The following is a 15,025-nucleotide window of genomic DNA, read 5'->3' as shown; positions in this document are numbered from 1 at the left end:
AAGATGTAGTACATATATGCAATGGAATATTACTCAGCCATTAAAAGGAATGAACTACCAGCATTTTTAGTCACATGGATGGACCTAGACATTATCATGCTAAGTGAAGTCAGCCATACAATGAGACACCAACATCCAATGCTTTCACTGACATGTGGAATATGAAAAAAGGACAGACTGAACATCTTTGCAGAACAGATGCTGACTCACAGACATTGAACAACTTCTGGTCTCTGGAGGAGACAGTTTGGGGGTGGGGGGATGTGCTTGGGTTGTAGGATGGAAATCCTGTGAAATTGGATTGTTATGATCATTATACAACCACAGATGTGATAAATTCATTTGAGTAATAAAAGAATGTAAAAAATAAATAAAAAGAATTCCATTAATGACTGTATATATTTTTTTCAAATGGTCAACTATCTCTTAAATTTCTCTTTTGTATTTCCTGAGCTTGTCATTCCTCTGTATAGATGTGAGTTTTCTTCTGTTATCATTTTCCTTCAGCCTGAAGAAGTCCTTTATCGTTTCTCAGGGTGCAGTACACTGGTGATAAACCCTCTCTACTTTTATCTTGTCTCAAAATGTATTTACTTTGCTTTCATTTTGAAAGATGCTTTTGATGAATACACAATCAGAGCTGAAACTGTTTTATCATTCAGCTTTTTAAAGATGCTGTTCTATTGTTTTCTGGTTTGAACTGCTTCTAACAAGAAGTCAGCAGTATACTTATCACTGCTTCCTTCAAATAATATGTCTCATCTTTTTTTCCTCTAGTTGCTTTTTAAGATTTTTCCTCTTCATCACTGGTTTTCAATAATTTGATTATGGTGTGCCTTACTGTATTTATTTTAGCTTCTTGGGTGTGAGTTCATGTTTTCTGTCACATGTGAAAAAAACTTTTACATCTTCAAATATTTTATGTCTCAATCTAAGACACTCCACCTATACTTATGATTATAATGCTAATATGACCTCAACATTCACTGAGGCTTTCTTCACCTTTTTTTTTTTTTTTTTTTTTTGTCTTTTTGCTATTTATTGGGCTGCTCCTGTGGCAGATGGAGGTTCACAGGCTAGGGGTCGAATCGGAGCTGTAGCTGCCAGCCTATGCCAGAGCCACAGCAACGCGGGATCCAAGCCGCGCCTGCAACCTATACCACAGCTCACGGCAACGCTGGATTGTTAACCCACTGAGCAAGAGCAGGGACCAAACCTGCAACCTCATGTTTCTTAGTCGGATTCGTTAACCACTGTGTCACGACGGGAACTCCTTCACCTTTTTTCTAACTTTTAATTTTTTCCTATCTGTGCTTCAGTCTGGATGGCTTCTATTGTCCTCTGGTCAAGTTGACTGATCTTGCCCTCTAGAATATCCAGCTGGCAGTTAAGTTCATCCAGTGAGTTTTTCATTTTATTATTTTTTCCTTTTTAGGGCTGCACCTGCGGCACATGGAATGTCCTGAGATAGTGGTCTAATCAGAGCTGCAGCTGCAGGCCTACACCAGAGCCACAGCAATGCCAGATCCAAGGTGCATCTTCAACCTGCACCTCAGCTCATGGCAACACCGGATCCTTAACGCACTGAATGAGGCCAGGGATCGAACCTGCCCTCATGGATACTAGCCAGATTCTTAAGCTGCTGAGCCACAATGGGAACTCTAAGTTTTTCATTTTAAATATTGTATTTTTCAGACCTATAGTTTTCATTTTGTAGAATTCCTAATTTTTCCTCTCATTAAAATTTTAAGTCCTTGAACACATTTTAAATAGCTGTTTTAAAGACCTTATCTTCTAGTTCTGTAAACTCTGTCATTTGTAAGTCTGTTCTATTGACAGATTTTTCTAGCTTGGTTCACATTTTTCTGACTACTTCACCTATGCATTTTTTACTGCAGGCTCGGCATTATCAACACTATAATGTTGATTGTATTTGTTGTCATACTCGGGAGTGCTAAGTTTTGTTCTGGAAGGGAGTTAATTTAATAAAGATCCACATGATTTTTCAGAGGTTAGTTTTTAAGCTTTACTAGTTTGAGTCTAAAGTAGCCTTTACTGTAGGACTGATTAACCTTACTTGAATTTCAAGGTGTGGACTCTCCAAAGCACTGCGTGAGCTCCAGTTATTTTTTAGCTCACAGATTTCTAGTAGCCATTATTTCTCTGGCAGTTTCACCCTGTCCCTACTCCCAAACCTGCTCTATTTTTAACACGGGTATTCCTGAGAGTTAAAGACGGGTCGCTTAAAAAGCGTCAGTAAAAGAAAATCATTCCATTTACCTCTTTAAAAAAAAAAAAAAAAAAAAAAGCAGTTCTTTTTAAAGATACCTGCTTTGTTTCTAGCATATATAATAGAGGGAGATTCCTGAATAAAAGAATTCTCAAATCAGAGCCACTTGCTACATGCTCACTTTAAGAAGCATCTGTAATTTCTATTTCTTAAATTACTCAGAGAAACAATCCTGATTCAATAAGAAAAGACACTGAGAATATTTTATAAATACGCATAATTGTGGTTTCTGTAGTCCAAACTCCTTTTTTACACAATTAAAACACTGGAATTTGGCACTGAAAAAAGAACATCCTTCTAATTCATCACAAGGGAGGAAGAACTCTTTAAAACTATTTTCTTTTTCTATTCTTTTGTTCATTTTCTGTACAACCCTGCTTCCTGGCTAGTTATATTTATTCAATAGTTTATTCTAAGGCTGAAGTGCTCAATCAAAATCTCCTTTGAAAGGCATTCAAACTTAAGAAAAAGGGAGACAAGAGTGATAGGTGTCCCAAAGGTACTGTAACCATAGAGACAAGCAAAGTTCAGGAGAATAGAACATTAACAAAGCAAAATGAGACAGGGATAAAAAAGAAAGTTTTGTATTTCAAAGCAATAATTGACATTTTAAATACAATATGAATAGAAAGAAACTGAGAAAAAAGAAATGAAATTATTTTTGGTTAAAAATGAATTACCATTTTGAAAAGGTTAAAAATCTAATTGAATGAAAGTTATCTATTACTTCAAATGTTTTATATATAAAATCAAATACAGGAAGTTCCCATTGTGGCTGAGCGGTAATGAGCCCAACTAGTATTCATGAGGTTGCGGGTTCAATTCCTGGCCTTGCTCAGTGGGTTAAGGATCTGGTGTTGCCATGAGCTGTGGTGTAGATCACAGATGTGGCTCAGATCCCACGTTGCTGTGCCTGTGGTGTAGGCCGGCAGCCATAGCTCCAATTCAACCCTAGCCTGGGAACTTCCATGTGCCACAGGTACGACCCTAAAAAGCAAAGACCAAATATATACCATGCCTATACAGTAGCAGAAATAAGCACAGAAATTATTTTTGAGAGTAAGGACATGTTATTAATCAAAAAAAGGAAAAAAAAAAAAAAGGCAGTCAGAAAATCTGCTTTAATGCTGAATCTTCAATGTGTAAAAAAAATGCCTTAAATCTTCAATGCAACCTGATTTTTAAAATAAGTAGCCAAATTGATACTATTTCTTAAAAAACCTGAAAATGCATTCATAGATTACATTTAATTTTAGAATACTTTTCAATAAACATTTTAGAAATTTTCTGCAAGAAGTAAATCAGTACTGATCGATTTCTAATTCATAATTGCGCTATTATTATTTACATAAACCATATGTAAATCTCAGTTTTAAATTACATTCGAATATGAATTTATAACATAAATGCTAGTCCCTACTGTAAAACCAATATACTAATATAAGACTAGATTTAAAGTAATGTACCAAAACCTATGTTTATTTGACTTTGCTAATAATAAAAACTAAATTACTACTGTTAAGCAAGTGGACAGTAAAAAGTAGGAGGAAACCTAAAATATTTCAGTAACAGGACACAAACATTTGACTTAAAATGTTGCTTAAACTCTAGAAAATTTGAGATGTCCTCAAAGATAAAGAATTCAGATTGATCCAAATAAGGTGCTTATTACCGACGCTAATTCAGAAACTTTATAAACTCTTACTAAGATTAAGAAAGGAAAAAAAAATCTATTAAGAGTTATCTTTGAGCCTAAAGAATATCCTTTTTTAAAAAATTTTTAACTGAAGTATAGCTGATTTGCAATGTTAATTTCTGCTACACAGTAAAGTGATTCAGTTTATATATACAAATGCACACAAACTAAGGACATACACATTTTTTTTTTTTATCTTTGTAGGGCCACATCTGTGGCATATGGAGGTTCCCAGGCTAGGGGCTGAATCAGAGCAGCAGCTGCCGGCCTACACCACAGCCACAGAAAACACCAGAACCACAATGCCTCAAAGCAACACCAGATCCTTAACCCAGAGCAGGGGCCAAGGATTGAACCCGCATCCTCATGGATTCTAGTCAGGTTTGTTACCACGGAGCCACAATGGGAACTGCAAGACATATACTTTTAAATTTTGACAAATGTTGCCAAACTGTCCTTTAAAAGGATTATACTAATTTATACTTTCACCAAGAGAGTATAAAAATGGCCATTTTCCCAGACCATTTCAATTACTATATAACAATAAACTTTTTATTTTCAGTAATATGATAGGCAGAAATTTCTCACTGCTGTTTTAATTTGCATATTTTGATTATTATCTTCTCATGTATTTATTTATCATTTGCATTTCTTCTGTTAGCTGTTCAAATTAAGAGTGCATTATCTTCTACTGATTTGCGGGATCTCATTCTACATTGAGGATAACTGGTCTGTTACATAATTTACAAAAATTTTTTCCACATTATTGCTTTTATTTTAACTTAGTTTATATCATCTTTTTCTGTAAATGTTTCAAGTGTTATGTAGCCAAATCTGTCCATTTTCCCCCTTTAGGGCATCTGACTACATGCCATCCTTTAAAATACGTTAAAATTTCCCCAGTCAGACCCTGGCATCTGACTACATGTCATCTTTTAAAATACATTAAAATTTCCCCTCAGTCAGACCCTGGCATCTGAGGTAGCTGGCTTATAGGACTTTCTCAGGTATCAAACTCCGAGGATGCTCAAATCCCTTATATAAACTGGCATAGTATTTGCATATAGCCCACACACCCCACCTCCCATATACTTTAAACCATCTTAGATTACTTATAATACCTGATACAATGTAAATGCTACGTAAACAGTTGCTAATGTGCAACAAATTCAAGTTCCGCTTTTTTAAACTTTCCAGAATTTTTTTTTTTTTTTTTTTTTTTAGCAAATATTCTCAACCTGCAGTTGGGTGGTTACACAAAGGTGAAATCTGCAGATGTCAGAGAGCAGGACTGTACTATGAAAATAATATGAAAGGTATGTTTTACATTTACTGATGCTCTAAACAACTCAATGTTCAAATACTAAGTAATGAAACGTGGTTAAATGTAAAAGAACTGCAGGTGTTTGGTTAAAAAAATAAAATAATTTAAGAAACACATACAAACAATTTGAATCATGGCATAATGGAATTTGTTTTACAATCTCACGGGTCTTTAGAATTCTGGTTTTTGAGAACAGCTGTGGATCTTTTAGGATAAGAGAATATAAAAGTAAAAAAATTTAAAATCATTTACTCTAACCACACCGAATACATAAATCCCCTAACTCCATGTCTGAGAGAATGCATTTCCAGCCAATTCTAACTGCCACCAAACTCTTCTTCATGCTGAGTCAGAAGCTGCCTCCTTGCTCTATGTATTGCTCCCCAGAACAACAGAAAAAGTAGACCACCTCCGTACCAATACATCCTCTCCAATATCTGAAGCATTTTTTAAGTTTCACAGTTCTTTTTGTTCCTTTTTAATATAAATATTTGTTCATGTGTATAACTAACATGTCAGACTATAATCTCCATGAAGAGGTCTTTTAAATCTACTCTAGTGCCTAGTACATAGAATGCACTTAATACATTAGTTAAATGGAAAGAAAAAATATATAGACATCTAATTTCCTACTTGCAGACAATTTTGTCAATATTTTCTTAAAATGAAGAAAGTCACCCGGTATAATCTCTTATTTTCTTTTAACTGCAATATTCTAATATGTGTTCTTTGTCTTGAACACATTCCTAATAAGTATGTGATACTGAACAATTTTACACTGTATCTACAGAACTTGCCTGAGTCCAAAACAGTCTACATGGCGTATCATCTATATTGCACAATAAATGTATTGCTGATCTTTCATGACATATTCAATGCCATTTTGACATGTGTGTTAATACAAGGGAATTTGGTATAATAACTATGTGGATCCAGTTATATAATTCATATTGTTTTTAAAAATCATTCACTAAATAAAGATTTTGGAGCTATACACAGATAAGAAATAAATATGAAAGGTTAAGGTTAGATCTCTTTAGGGGTGCTGAGGCAGAAAAAAAGTTGAGAACTATAAATCTTCAATAGTAAATCTCTATTCTTGAGAATAGGAGACCAAAACAGGAGACCAAATTTTTGATCTAACCAGGACCAAAACATACTTACTTCACTGTGGCACTCAGAAGAAAGTTCAGCTGTGGCATTAACAGGTGGTCTGGGGCTGAGAGATAGCGATCAAACTGAACCTAAATGTAACAGACAAATGCAAAACACCAAGTGCATGTATCTACTAACATCCACCAACCATTGCTTTTAAGGATTCAATCTTGGTAAAAATCCAATATTTCAAATAGAGAGTTTTTTGTTATCCAAATGAGTTATTTCTTAGACATTCTAACTAAAACTCACCAGAAATGTCAATCTTCAATGTAGTCAGTAACAGCAACACCTAGTTTTAAAATCCTGAATCCAAACCATTCATCTTGATCTCCTTCACCCAACTTCTGAGTAATAATATTAACAAGAAGTCATCAGACTGCAAGTCTATGTGACTTTCTAAATGCAGGGCATTTATTAATTATTTACTCACCTATTTATTCAACTAATATTTATTGAGGACCTGCTATTGGTAAGATAAAAGTACCATATAAGATAATGTAACTGTAATGGTGAGCAAAAGAGAACAGTCCCTAGAGCTTCCTCGAGCTTATGGCCTAGTGAGAAAAGTACTTAACAAATAATAACATAAATAAAGAAAAGGCCAAACTATGAAAGCATAAATCAGGAGAACATAGCTAATCTGTGTGTTTGGCAAAAGCATCTCTTAGGAAAGGACATTTTAAGTGAAATCTTAAAGATGAACAAGCATCACATTAAGTGTGTGTGTGTGTAGTGGGGACAGCATGGATTGAGGCTCAGGCTGAGAGGGAAAATGACTATTAGAGATCAGTTCATGCAGGACAGTAGGCTTTTCTAAAATATTTTAATTCTTATTGTAAAAGCTTGAGGAAACCACTGAAGGAGAGAATAGTGTGATTTAAATTTTAAGAAGCTACATGTGGCTACAGCAAGAAGAAGGGAAGGCTGTATTAGAGTAGACGGCGAGGGCACCAGGGGTGGGGAGAAGAGAGAACTGGCGAGCAAAACCATCACTGTTTGGTCAGTGACAGGATGAAGGTGCTGACTCTCAGATTTTGGATCTCTATAATTCACAATATTATCACAATCCATAACTGCGATCTTATACATTTATTTATGTGATGACTAGGTCTCTTACTAGAGCAAATCTATTTTCATCCCAATTTGTAGCATGGCACCTAGATAATAGCAGATACTAGGATAATAATTGTTGAAATAGTAAATACGCAGATGCTCCTGCACTTTCTGAGGAACACGTGTAAAAGAACTTGGGGTTGGGGCTGGTGGTGAAGAGTTGGAGGAGTTCATTCAGTGTGGGATACACTGAACTGATGTGCCTTGGAGGCATCCAAGTTGAGGCCCCAGACAGTTATTTATAAAACTATGGGTCACACATAAAAATCAAGATTTTGTTTCTTTAGAGAGACCCCAGATATTCAACTCAATTGCTTTTAAAGTTAAGACCAGGCATATATGAATCTGTAATAGGGTTTAAATCTATTTTGTGAGTTTATGTTATGAACTGAATATGCGTCCTTGGGGAAGGAGGAACAGGCAAGACACGTACACGTACGGAGTACTAAGTGAAGTTGCCCATCTCTGTGTAGACCCATGTCCTCATCTGCGGGGGAGGGGGGGTTAATACCCTGAAGTGGAATTACTGGGTAGTATAGTGTATGTCTAAGACGCTCACCTTTTTTAATGAATCTAAAATTTATTCATTTTCACTTATTTTTGAACTTTTTAGAATCAAATCTTCTTTGCATTTCTACAGTTTTTACTGTTATGTTTGATACATTAAAGTTATGGATGTTACTTTTATGTATATATTCTTTTATCATGACATAATGTTCCTTATTTATGAATAATTAGTGTTTTGAAAATCTCCTTTGTCTAATATTAATTCTGTCAGCTCTGCATTCTGTGCATGTAAGGTATCTTGTGGGCCTATTCCTTTATTTTCAGTTAAATTTAGCTCTGTCAGATGACAGATAGGAAAGCCCTAGCATCAAAAAAAGTCACCCAAGAGAACTACTGCTTAGAGTCAAACCACTACGGTAGTGAGTATTTACACACTTAAGATAGGCAGTATTGTATAGCAGGTAAAACACAAGTACTGGGTTAAATGGGGTCCTTAGGAAGATTAAAAAAGTAAATACATAAAAAATGTGTGTCACACTCAAGAGATGTTAACGGCTCTCGTCATCACTCACTGTTGTTAGTATTAGTACTACTAGTGTTATCACTACAGAGCTTCCAAAGCTTTCTTCTTTATGAAGAAAGGGATGTGCACGTAAGTTGCATCACCGGAAAGGAAAGTAATAAAGTGGAAGTTTGGTGAGTGTCGCACTAAGAGTAACACAGTATCTCAAGACTGGAATCCAGTTTCAGTTGTCTCGGGAAGAAGTCAAGAACTATAAGCCAAGCATCACTGACAGAGCAAAGTCTATAATGACACACAGCTTAGCTTCTTCATGTCTGTCATTTCTGTTTCCTCCAGAGGTTAGGAGTAAAACTGAAACTGAAGAAAACCTAAACAGCAATGATCAAACTACAAGGGTATGGTGAAATATACTACAAATATACGTCTTGGGCAGACCTCCTTAGTTAAAGCAATGCATGTGCAATCGTTATGACTAGATCCAATGTGAATATGGCATATTAAGAGATAAAATTATCACCAAGGACAAAAGTATCACGTGGGAAAAAATAACAATAACGTTCCATAAGGAAACCTACATTGAAATGCTTTGTTATGTACTCACCATCGCAGCTTTCACTGCCACAGAATCTAGGTTGGGCAAATTAGCTAACGGGCCCTTAAAAGGGGCAGGGAGGCAAAAACAAGATGAAAACACACGTTATTTGTTACAATTCACTTATGAAATACAGTCCATTAGTAGATGGCCCAAATTGGAACATTTAGCTTATTTCCAAAGAACTCAAGTGTCATATCTTAAACCTCAATTAGAACAGGGACTATGATTTGTTCATTTTTGTATAACTAATATGAAGGCACTCAATAATATTTGTTGGAGAAGCATAAGTTTACTAACAATGCAAATACCAGGATTATTCAAATCTAAACATAAGGAAAAAAGGGCAGTAACACCGAGAAATGGCAATGAGATATGGGGGCTTTCAGAGTTTCACTTTGACAATTTTAGATGTAAGTATAAAAAGGCACCAGAATTGGCACCTACTGATGGAAATTTGTTGCTTATTGCTTTGTCAAAAGAAAAATTCAAAACTTGTGATTTTTTTTGAGAGCTTCACTTGAGTTTCTAAGCTATAAAATATTCTTAATGTAATGTTATTTATAAGAGTTTTTTGCTTTTTAAAGAAAGATGCTTACATGCTTTTCTAGGGTTTCTGTCACTCTATTTTCCAATCCTACTGGAGTTCTATACTTTAATCAGATCAAATGCTAGCCCCACAAGAAACAGACCAAAGGAATAGTCCATGATTTGCTAAATTAACAAAGGGAATGACCGCTATTTATACAGTAATCTATGTGTTCAATTCACTGACAGTGATAAAGGACTGTGAAAAGTTACCAATAAATATCCTTTATACATTTTTCAATACAAAGTTTTTTATATTTTCATTACTTTTAACCCAAACTATCTTTATTACAAAGGTCAGTTAATATTTTGGGGCACCCTACTGTATCTAAGAACTATACATGTGCTACTTCATTCGATCTTCAGAACAATCCTAATGTTACAGATATTATTATCCTCAATCTACAGATGAGCAAAGAGAGAGATAAGCCATGTTCCTAATGAAAAAGTGCTATTAAGTGGAAGAGCCAAGATTCAGCCCAGAGTCTGGCTCTAGAACCCATACTCTAAATTGGTGTATCCCTCTCGTTAGGAACATCCACGCGCTTACCTGTTCAGGTTTATGCTGCTGCACGGTGTTATAGATATAACTCAAGCCTGCTCGAGTTAAAACATAAGAAGCTTGCTCATTTATAAGTGTGTCCAAATGTGCTTCAATCTAAAATAAAACACAATTGAAAGAAAATAATTTACAAGAAGAGTAAAACTTATGAGAGTAGCAGATCATCCTGGAGTCTTAGCTCTTTGTAATGGACTTGTTTCTGGCAGTGGCCATGGAGCCAAACTATGAGGCACAGGGATGGCTTCTACACAAAGACTTTTCCTTCCTCCAAAGAGGGAGTCCTCCGACAAAAGGGAGGGAAAGGCTTACCAAATAAATAAATAAATAAATAACCCCAGGGGATTCCAGGGCTGGCCACTAGACAAAAAATTTGAATTGCTTCTCAGCTCTTTTAAAAGCTTACATCAAGCAAAACACAAACAAAAACTACTCATAAACAACAACAGTGAAAAATAAAACACTCGTCCTCATCGCCGCACCACCTCATGCCCCCAAGTTGCTCAACTGACTCGACCCATCGAATATGCCACCTAGAGAAGCCTGGAGGCAACCCCACAGGGGTGGAGGCAGTAAGTGTTCCTGAGGAGAAAGCAGCTCTGTGACAACTAGGGGACTGTTGAGGACCCAGCAGAAAGCTGGTCAAACATGTCGAGTTCAAGAACTGTCTAAAAAGATCCAGCCAGCAGCGTGAGCTGTGTGTGCTTTCTTTGGGGAAGCCACTTCATGCCAGTGGGACAGAAGGCACAGAGGGAGGCTACTTGATGGGATGATGACTCCTCCAGTGGGAGGGAGTCTATGGCTCCCTTTCTTTTACTAGCACAGGCCTGAAAGCCTGCAGACCTTTCTGTTCCTCACCAGAGTCCCCTGAGTTTTACCAGCTCGTTCACCAATGGCATAGAACACTACTAACAAGATTCATGCGTTACCACCTGAATGCAAGCCACAGTCCAGGTAACTCCAATAGCTGAGCCCCTCCCCCTCAACCGTTGCTTTAAGAAGGGGAGTGGGTTCTAAGAGGAAACCTACCCGAATAATGAGAACAAGTATCTCTTCCTGAGGCAACACTACTGAAAGACGCAGAGTACTTTAAGGGACTGCCCAAGGAAGTACAATTAGAACCTTTACTTACTAGTCTTACTGGAAGCCAAGAAAAACAAGATAGCAAATACCAACATTTCATGAAAGAGTTATTGCTAAGAACCAAATTAGTAACCGAAAGAAAAATGAAAGAATAGTAATACAGAGTAAATATCAGAGAAATACATTAAAGTGAGATTTTAAAAGAAATCAGAAGGCAAATTCAGGAAATAAAGCCAACTAAGGACAGGAGCTTCCAAATATAAAAAGTAACAGATGGAGAAGTGATAATTAAAGGTAACAGAAAAACTGTACTGAGCAAAAGAAAGAGTTGACTCTTCAGACAGAAATGGCTCTGCAAAGTCCAAGTTCAACAGAAAAAGAGACATATCAAAAAGTATCCTGAGGAAATACCTGAACTCAAGAGAAAATCATTACTAGCTTCCACATGAAGAGAATATGTTGTCACCAATAAAAGAGAATCAGCCTAGCCCGGATTACTTGCTTAAAACACTGAAAGAAGTAAGAGTGGAAGAAAATTAATAGACTACTGATAGAAAAAGCCTGAACCTCATGAATCTTTTACTCAATAAGGAAAACTATCACTGTGGTGGGCTCTTGCCTTCCAGCATCCACACCTCTGCACAGTTCTCTCCACACTGGGAGATGGGCTGGTCCATGTGACCAGCACTGGTCACCAGCCTGTCAGCAGACATGATGCAAGTGCAGATTTAATAAGCGCTTACATGGTGGGGCCTGTCCTCTTGGAATGTAAAAACTGACTTTGGGAGTATTAAAAAAACAAACATAATTGGTGATAAAACAAACTCTTGGACAACTGATATATCTGCACATCTTAAGAAAAGATTTAGTCAAATGGCAGAGATTGGGGTAGAATTAGTGATAAATACAGAAGGAATTTTTTGAAAGAATCAATGAATTTTTTAAAAAATGATTTTATCATACATAAAAAACTATGCAAGAAAAGAAAACTAATCATACCTCACTGTTATTTCTTTTAAAATAATTAGAAATTAGAAAAATTTGGAGGTCTCAAAGCTCATTCCATAGAAAAACCCCCAAATGATAAATAAACCTTGACTGTACCCAATGCCAAATATATATACTTGTGCTAACAAAGAAGATGGAGAATTTTCTTATTTAAAAATCATTATATCTACTAAAAATCACTATTTCAAAATCAGAAGCCAAGTATCTGGCAAATTTTATAAATGACTTTGTTGTGAATCTTAAGTGATACCATTTGGCTTATAGGACTGGAGTGATTGGTATAACAAATTGTAATGTTGTGCCTAACACTGATTTACACATAGATAAAAATATATCTGTCCTCAGCAACACCTTCTGCACTAGCTCACAGTGTGAAAAACATAGCACATTATTCACAGTTCAGAAACTGAAATCTGCATACAGAATAACTGTTCAGATTAGTCAGAAAAGCTTCATTCTACCAACACATACTACGGCAGGAATAAACTATCTTACCCATTATATATTCTGGCTTCTCCAAACAACTGAAATACTAAATATGCATTTTAGGGTGTGTGCATGGTTCTACCAGATTATAACAAGGGATTCAAAGATATCAGGTCACTGAAATTAGCTTATAGTCAGCAACTAAGATCACATAAAAAGGTTTCACCACAGTGGACAGTCATTTTATGGCAAAATTAACCTGGAACTGCAGCATCTCCAGACGTCTGTCAGTGAATTCAAACAGAGCTAATGTTGTCTTCATCATGTAGAGTGAATTGACCATGAAAGTGGCCATGTCAGCAGTGCCTAAATTGCTGGCTGATACAGTACACATCTGGAGGAGAGGATCCAAGACACATGATAAAACCTAAAATGAAAAATAAAGTGTATAATTGCCCAATCAGTGATGCAGGCAGGTGTTAATTGCACATCACAATGAAAAGCCAAACTAATGCAAAGGGGGCCAAATTAGAGAAGCATGTAAGAAAAAGATTAAATGAGGATGGCACGACAGGACTGGCAGCATCTTGGGATGCTGGGATGTGGGTTTGATCCCTGGCCTGGATCCAGTGTTGCTACAGCTGTGGCTTAGGTCACAACTGCAGCTCAGATCTGATCCCTGGCCTGGGAACTCCATATGCCATGGGGTGGCCAAAAAAGAAAATATAAAATAATAATAAAACAAAATAAAAAATAAGAAACCACTAAAAAAAAGAAAAAGATTAAATGGTATAACGATTGTAATAGTTTTTAAAACAAGCATTACTGAATACTTTTTAAATTAAAGAGAAGTGGTTTAATATTTGAAGGGGAAAGCAATGAGAGCAAGAGCAAGATCTATGGGTTATAAAACATCAGAATTCCAAGAGAATATACAATAGAGGAATAATACAAACCACTGAAATGAATTTACAACATACCTGCACAAAGTCAGCTTGACGGGCATCTAATGGTACAACTGAGGAATCATGAGATGCCAAAACTTCACGCAACAACATGAGCGTCTGATTTAATGCAGAACTTGGTCCAAGATCAGGTGGTGGGAGTTCAACCTAAAAGAAAGTATGATCCATTGCTTATATTGTTCTATTTAATTTTAGTGTCTAAAAAATTGCCAATTCACAATAATTCATATCAAAGATGTAAAGCCTGGCTGACATATTACAAAATCTATAATCTATCATCCTAATCAAAATTATCAGAGAATGTTACAGAGAATGTTTTATCAGAGAAAGTTTTTTGTTAGATTATCTCAGAATACTTCACAATTAGAAGTCCAGAATTTGTACTTTTTTCGTTTTTTTTTTTTTTTAGGGCCACACCGTGGCACATGGAAGTTCCCAGGCTAGGGGTCGAAGTAGAGCAGTAGCTGCCAGCCTACACTACAGCCATCGCAATGCCAGATCCGAGCTGCATCTGCGAACTTCACCACAGCTTACAGCAATGCTGGATCCTTAACCCACTGAATGAGGCCAGGGATTGAACCAGTATCCTCATGGATACTAGTTAGGTTCGTTACCCGCTGAGCCACAACAGGAACTTCCAGAATTTGTACTTTTAAAATTAGAAAAAATTATAAGGATACTCAGCAGTCTTTGAACTGTAGAGTTGTATTTTTATGTGAATTTGATGGTAATTTTTTAGTCCAAGTCTTAAGAAAAAAGCAATTCAGAGACCAGTAATTCCTCAACTATAATTGAGAATCACCACTCACCCTCATGCCCAAATCTCAGATACTGTGTGGCTCAATATGCGTAGTTTGGGGTCTAGATATCCGTCTTTCAACAGTACCCAGATGATTTTCAGGACACTGGTCCATGGGCCACATACTTCACAGGAACTATGCAACACTGCCACTAAAATCCTGGGTCAGGAGATTAATTTCACATTTTGTACCTACCACTGACTGGTTGTGTTACCTTGGAAAAGTTATTTAAATTATCAGAGGTTCAGAGGGATTCTGATCAGATTAAATGGATTGTTGCATCTCAACCACTTGAGTATCTGACACATATTAATTAGCTAAATTCATTATCCTTATGAGATAGCATCATGATATTCAAGATGTGTCTACAAATTTTTTCAAAGTATTTTTCAA

The 15,025-nt window shown here is 36.2% G+C and overlaps 1 protein-coding gene across 40 annotated transcripts in view; it reads right to left on the bottom strand.

Annotated features, from left to right (window-relative positions):
* Nucleotides 1–15,025, bottom strand: part of COG6 (component of oligomeric golgi complex 6) — a 161,430-nt gene that overhangs the window by 101,155 nt on the left and 45,250 nt on the right. For all 40 annotated transcript variants that reach the window (XR_014819239.1, XR_014819238.1, XR_014819240.1 and 37 more), the window contains 5 exons: nt 13,848–13,979; nt 13,127–13,294; nt 10,342–10,449; nt 9,213–9,266; nt 6,475–6,554 (listed from right to left, as the gene is read on the bottom strand). Coding sequence is in view for 3 of the 40 variants with exons in the window: in XM_084981529.1 (XP_084837655.1) it covers nt 6,475–6,554; nt 9,213–9,266; nt 10,342–10,449; nt 13,127–13,294; nt 13,848–13,979 (542 nt within the window). In the remaining 37 variants the exon portion in view is untranslated. The remainder of the gene's footprint in view (nt 1–6,474; nt 6,555–9,212; nt 9,267–10,341; nt 10,450–13,126; nt 13,295–13,847; nt 13,980–15,025) is intronic.

This window comes from Sus scrofa, chromosome 11 (genome assembly GCF_054392235.1).
Source record: "Sus scrofa isolate SSC_HxYL_T2T_F1_AM1 chromosome 11, Sscrofa_HxYL_maternal_Yorkshire_Landrace_v2.0, whole genome shotgun sequence".
Classification (NCBI taxonomy): domain Eukaryota; kingdom Metazoa; phylum Chordata; class Mammalia; order Artiodactyla; family Suidae; genus Sus; species Sus scrofa.
Note: the sequence above shows the minus strand (reverse complement) of the source record. Positions and strands in the feature narration are given on the sequence as shown.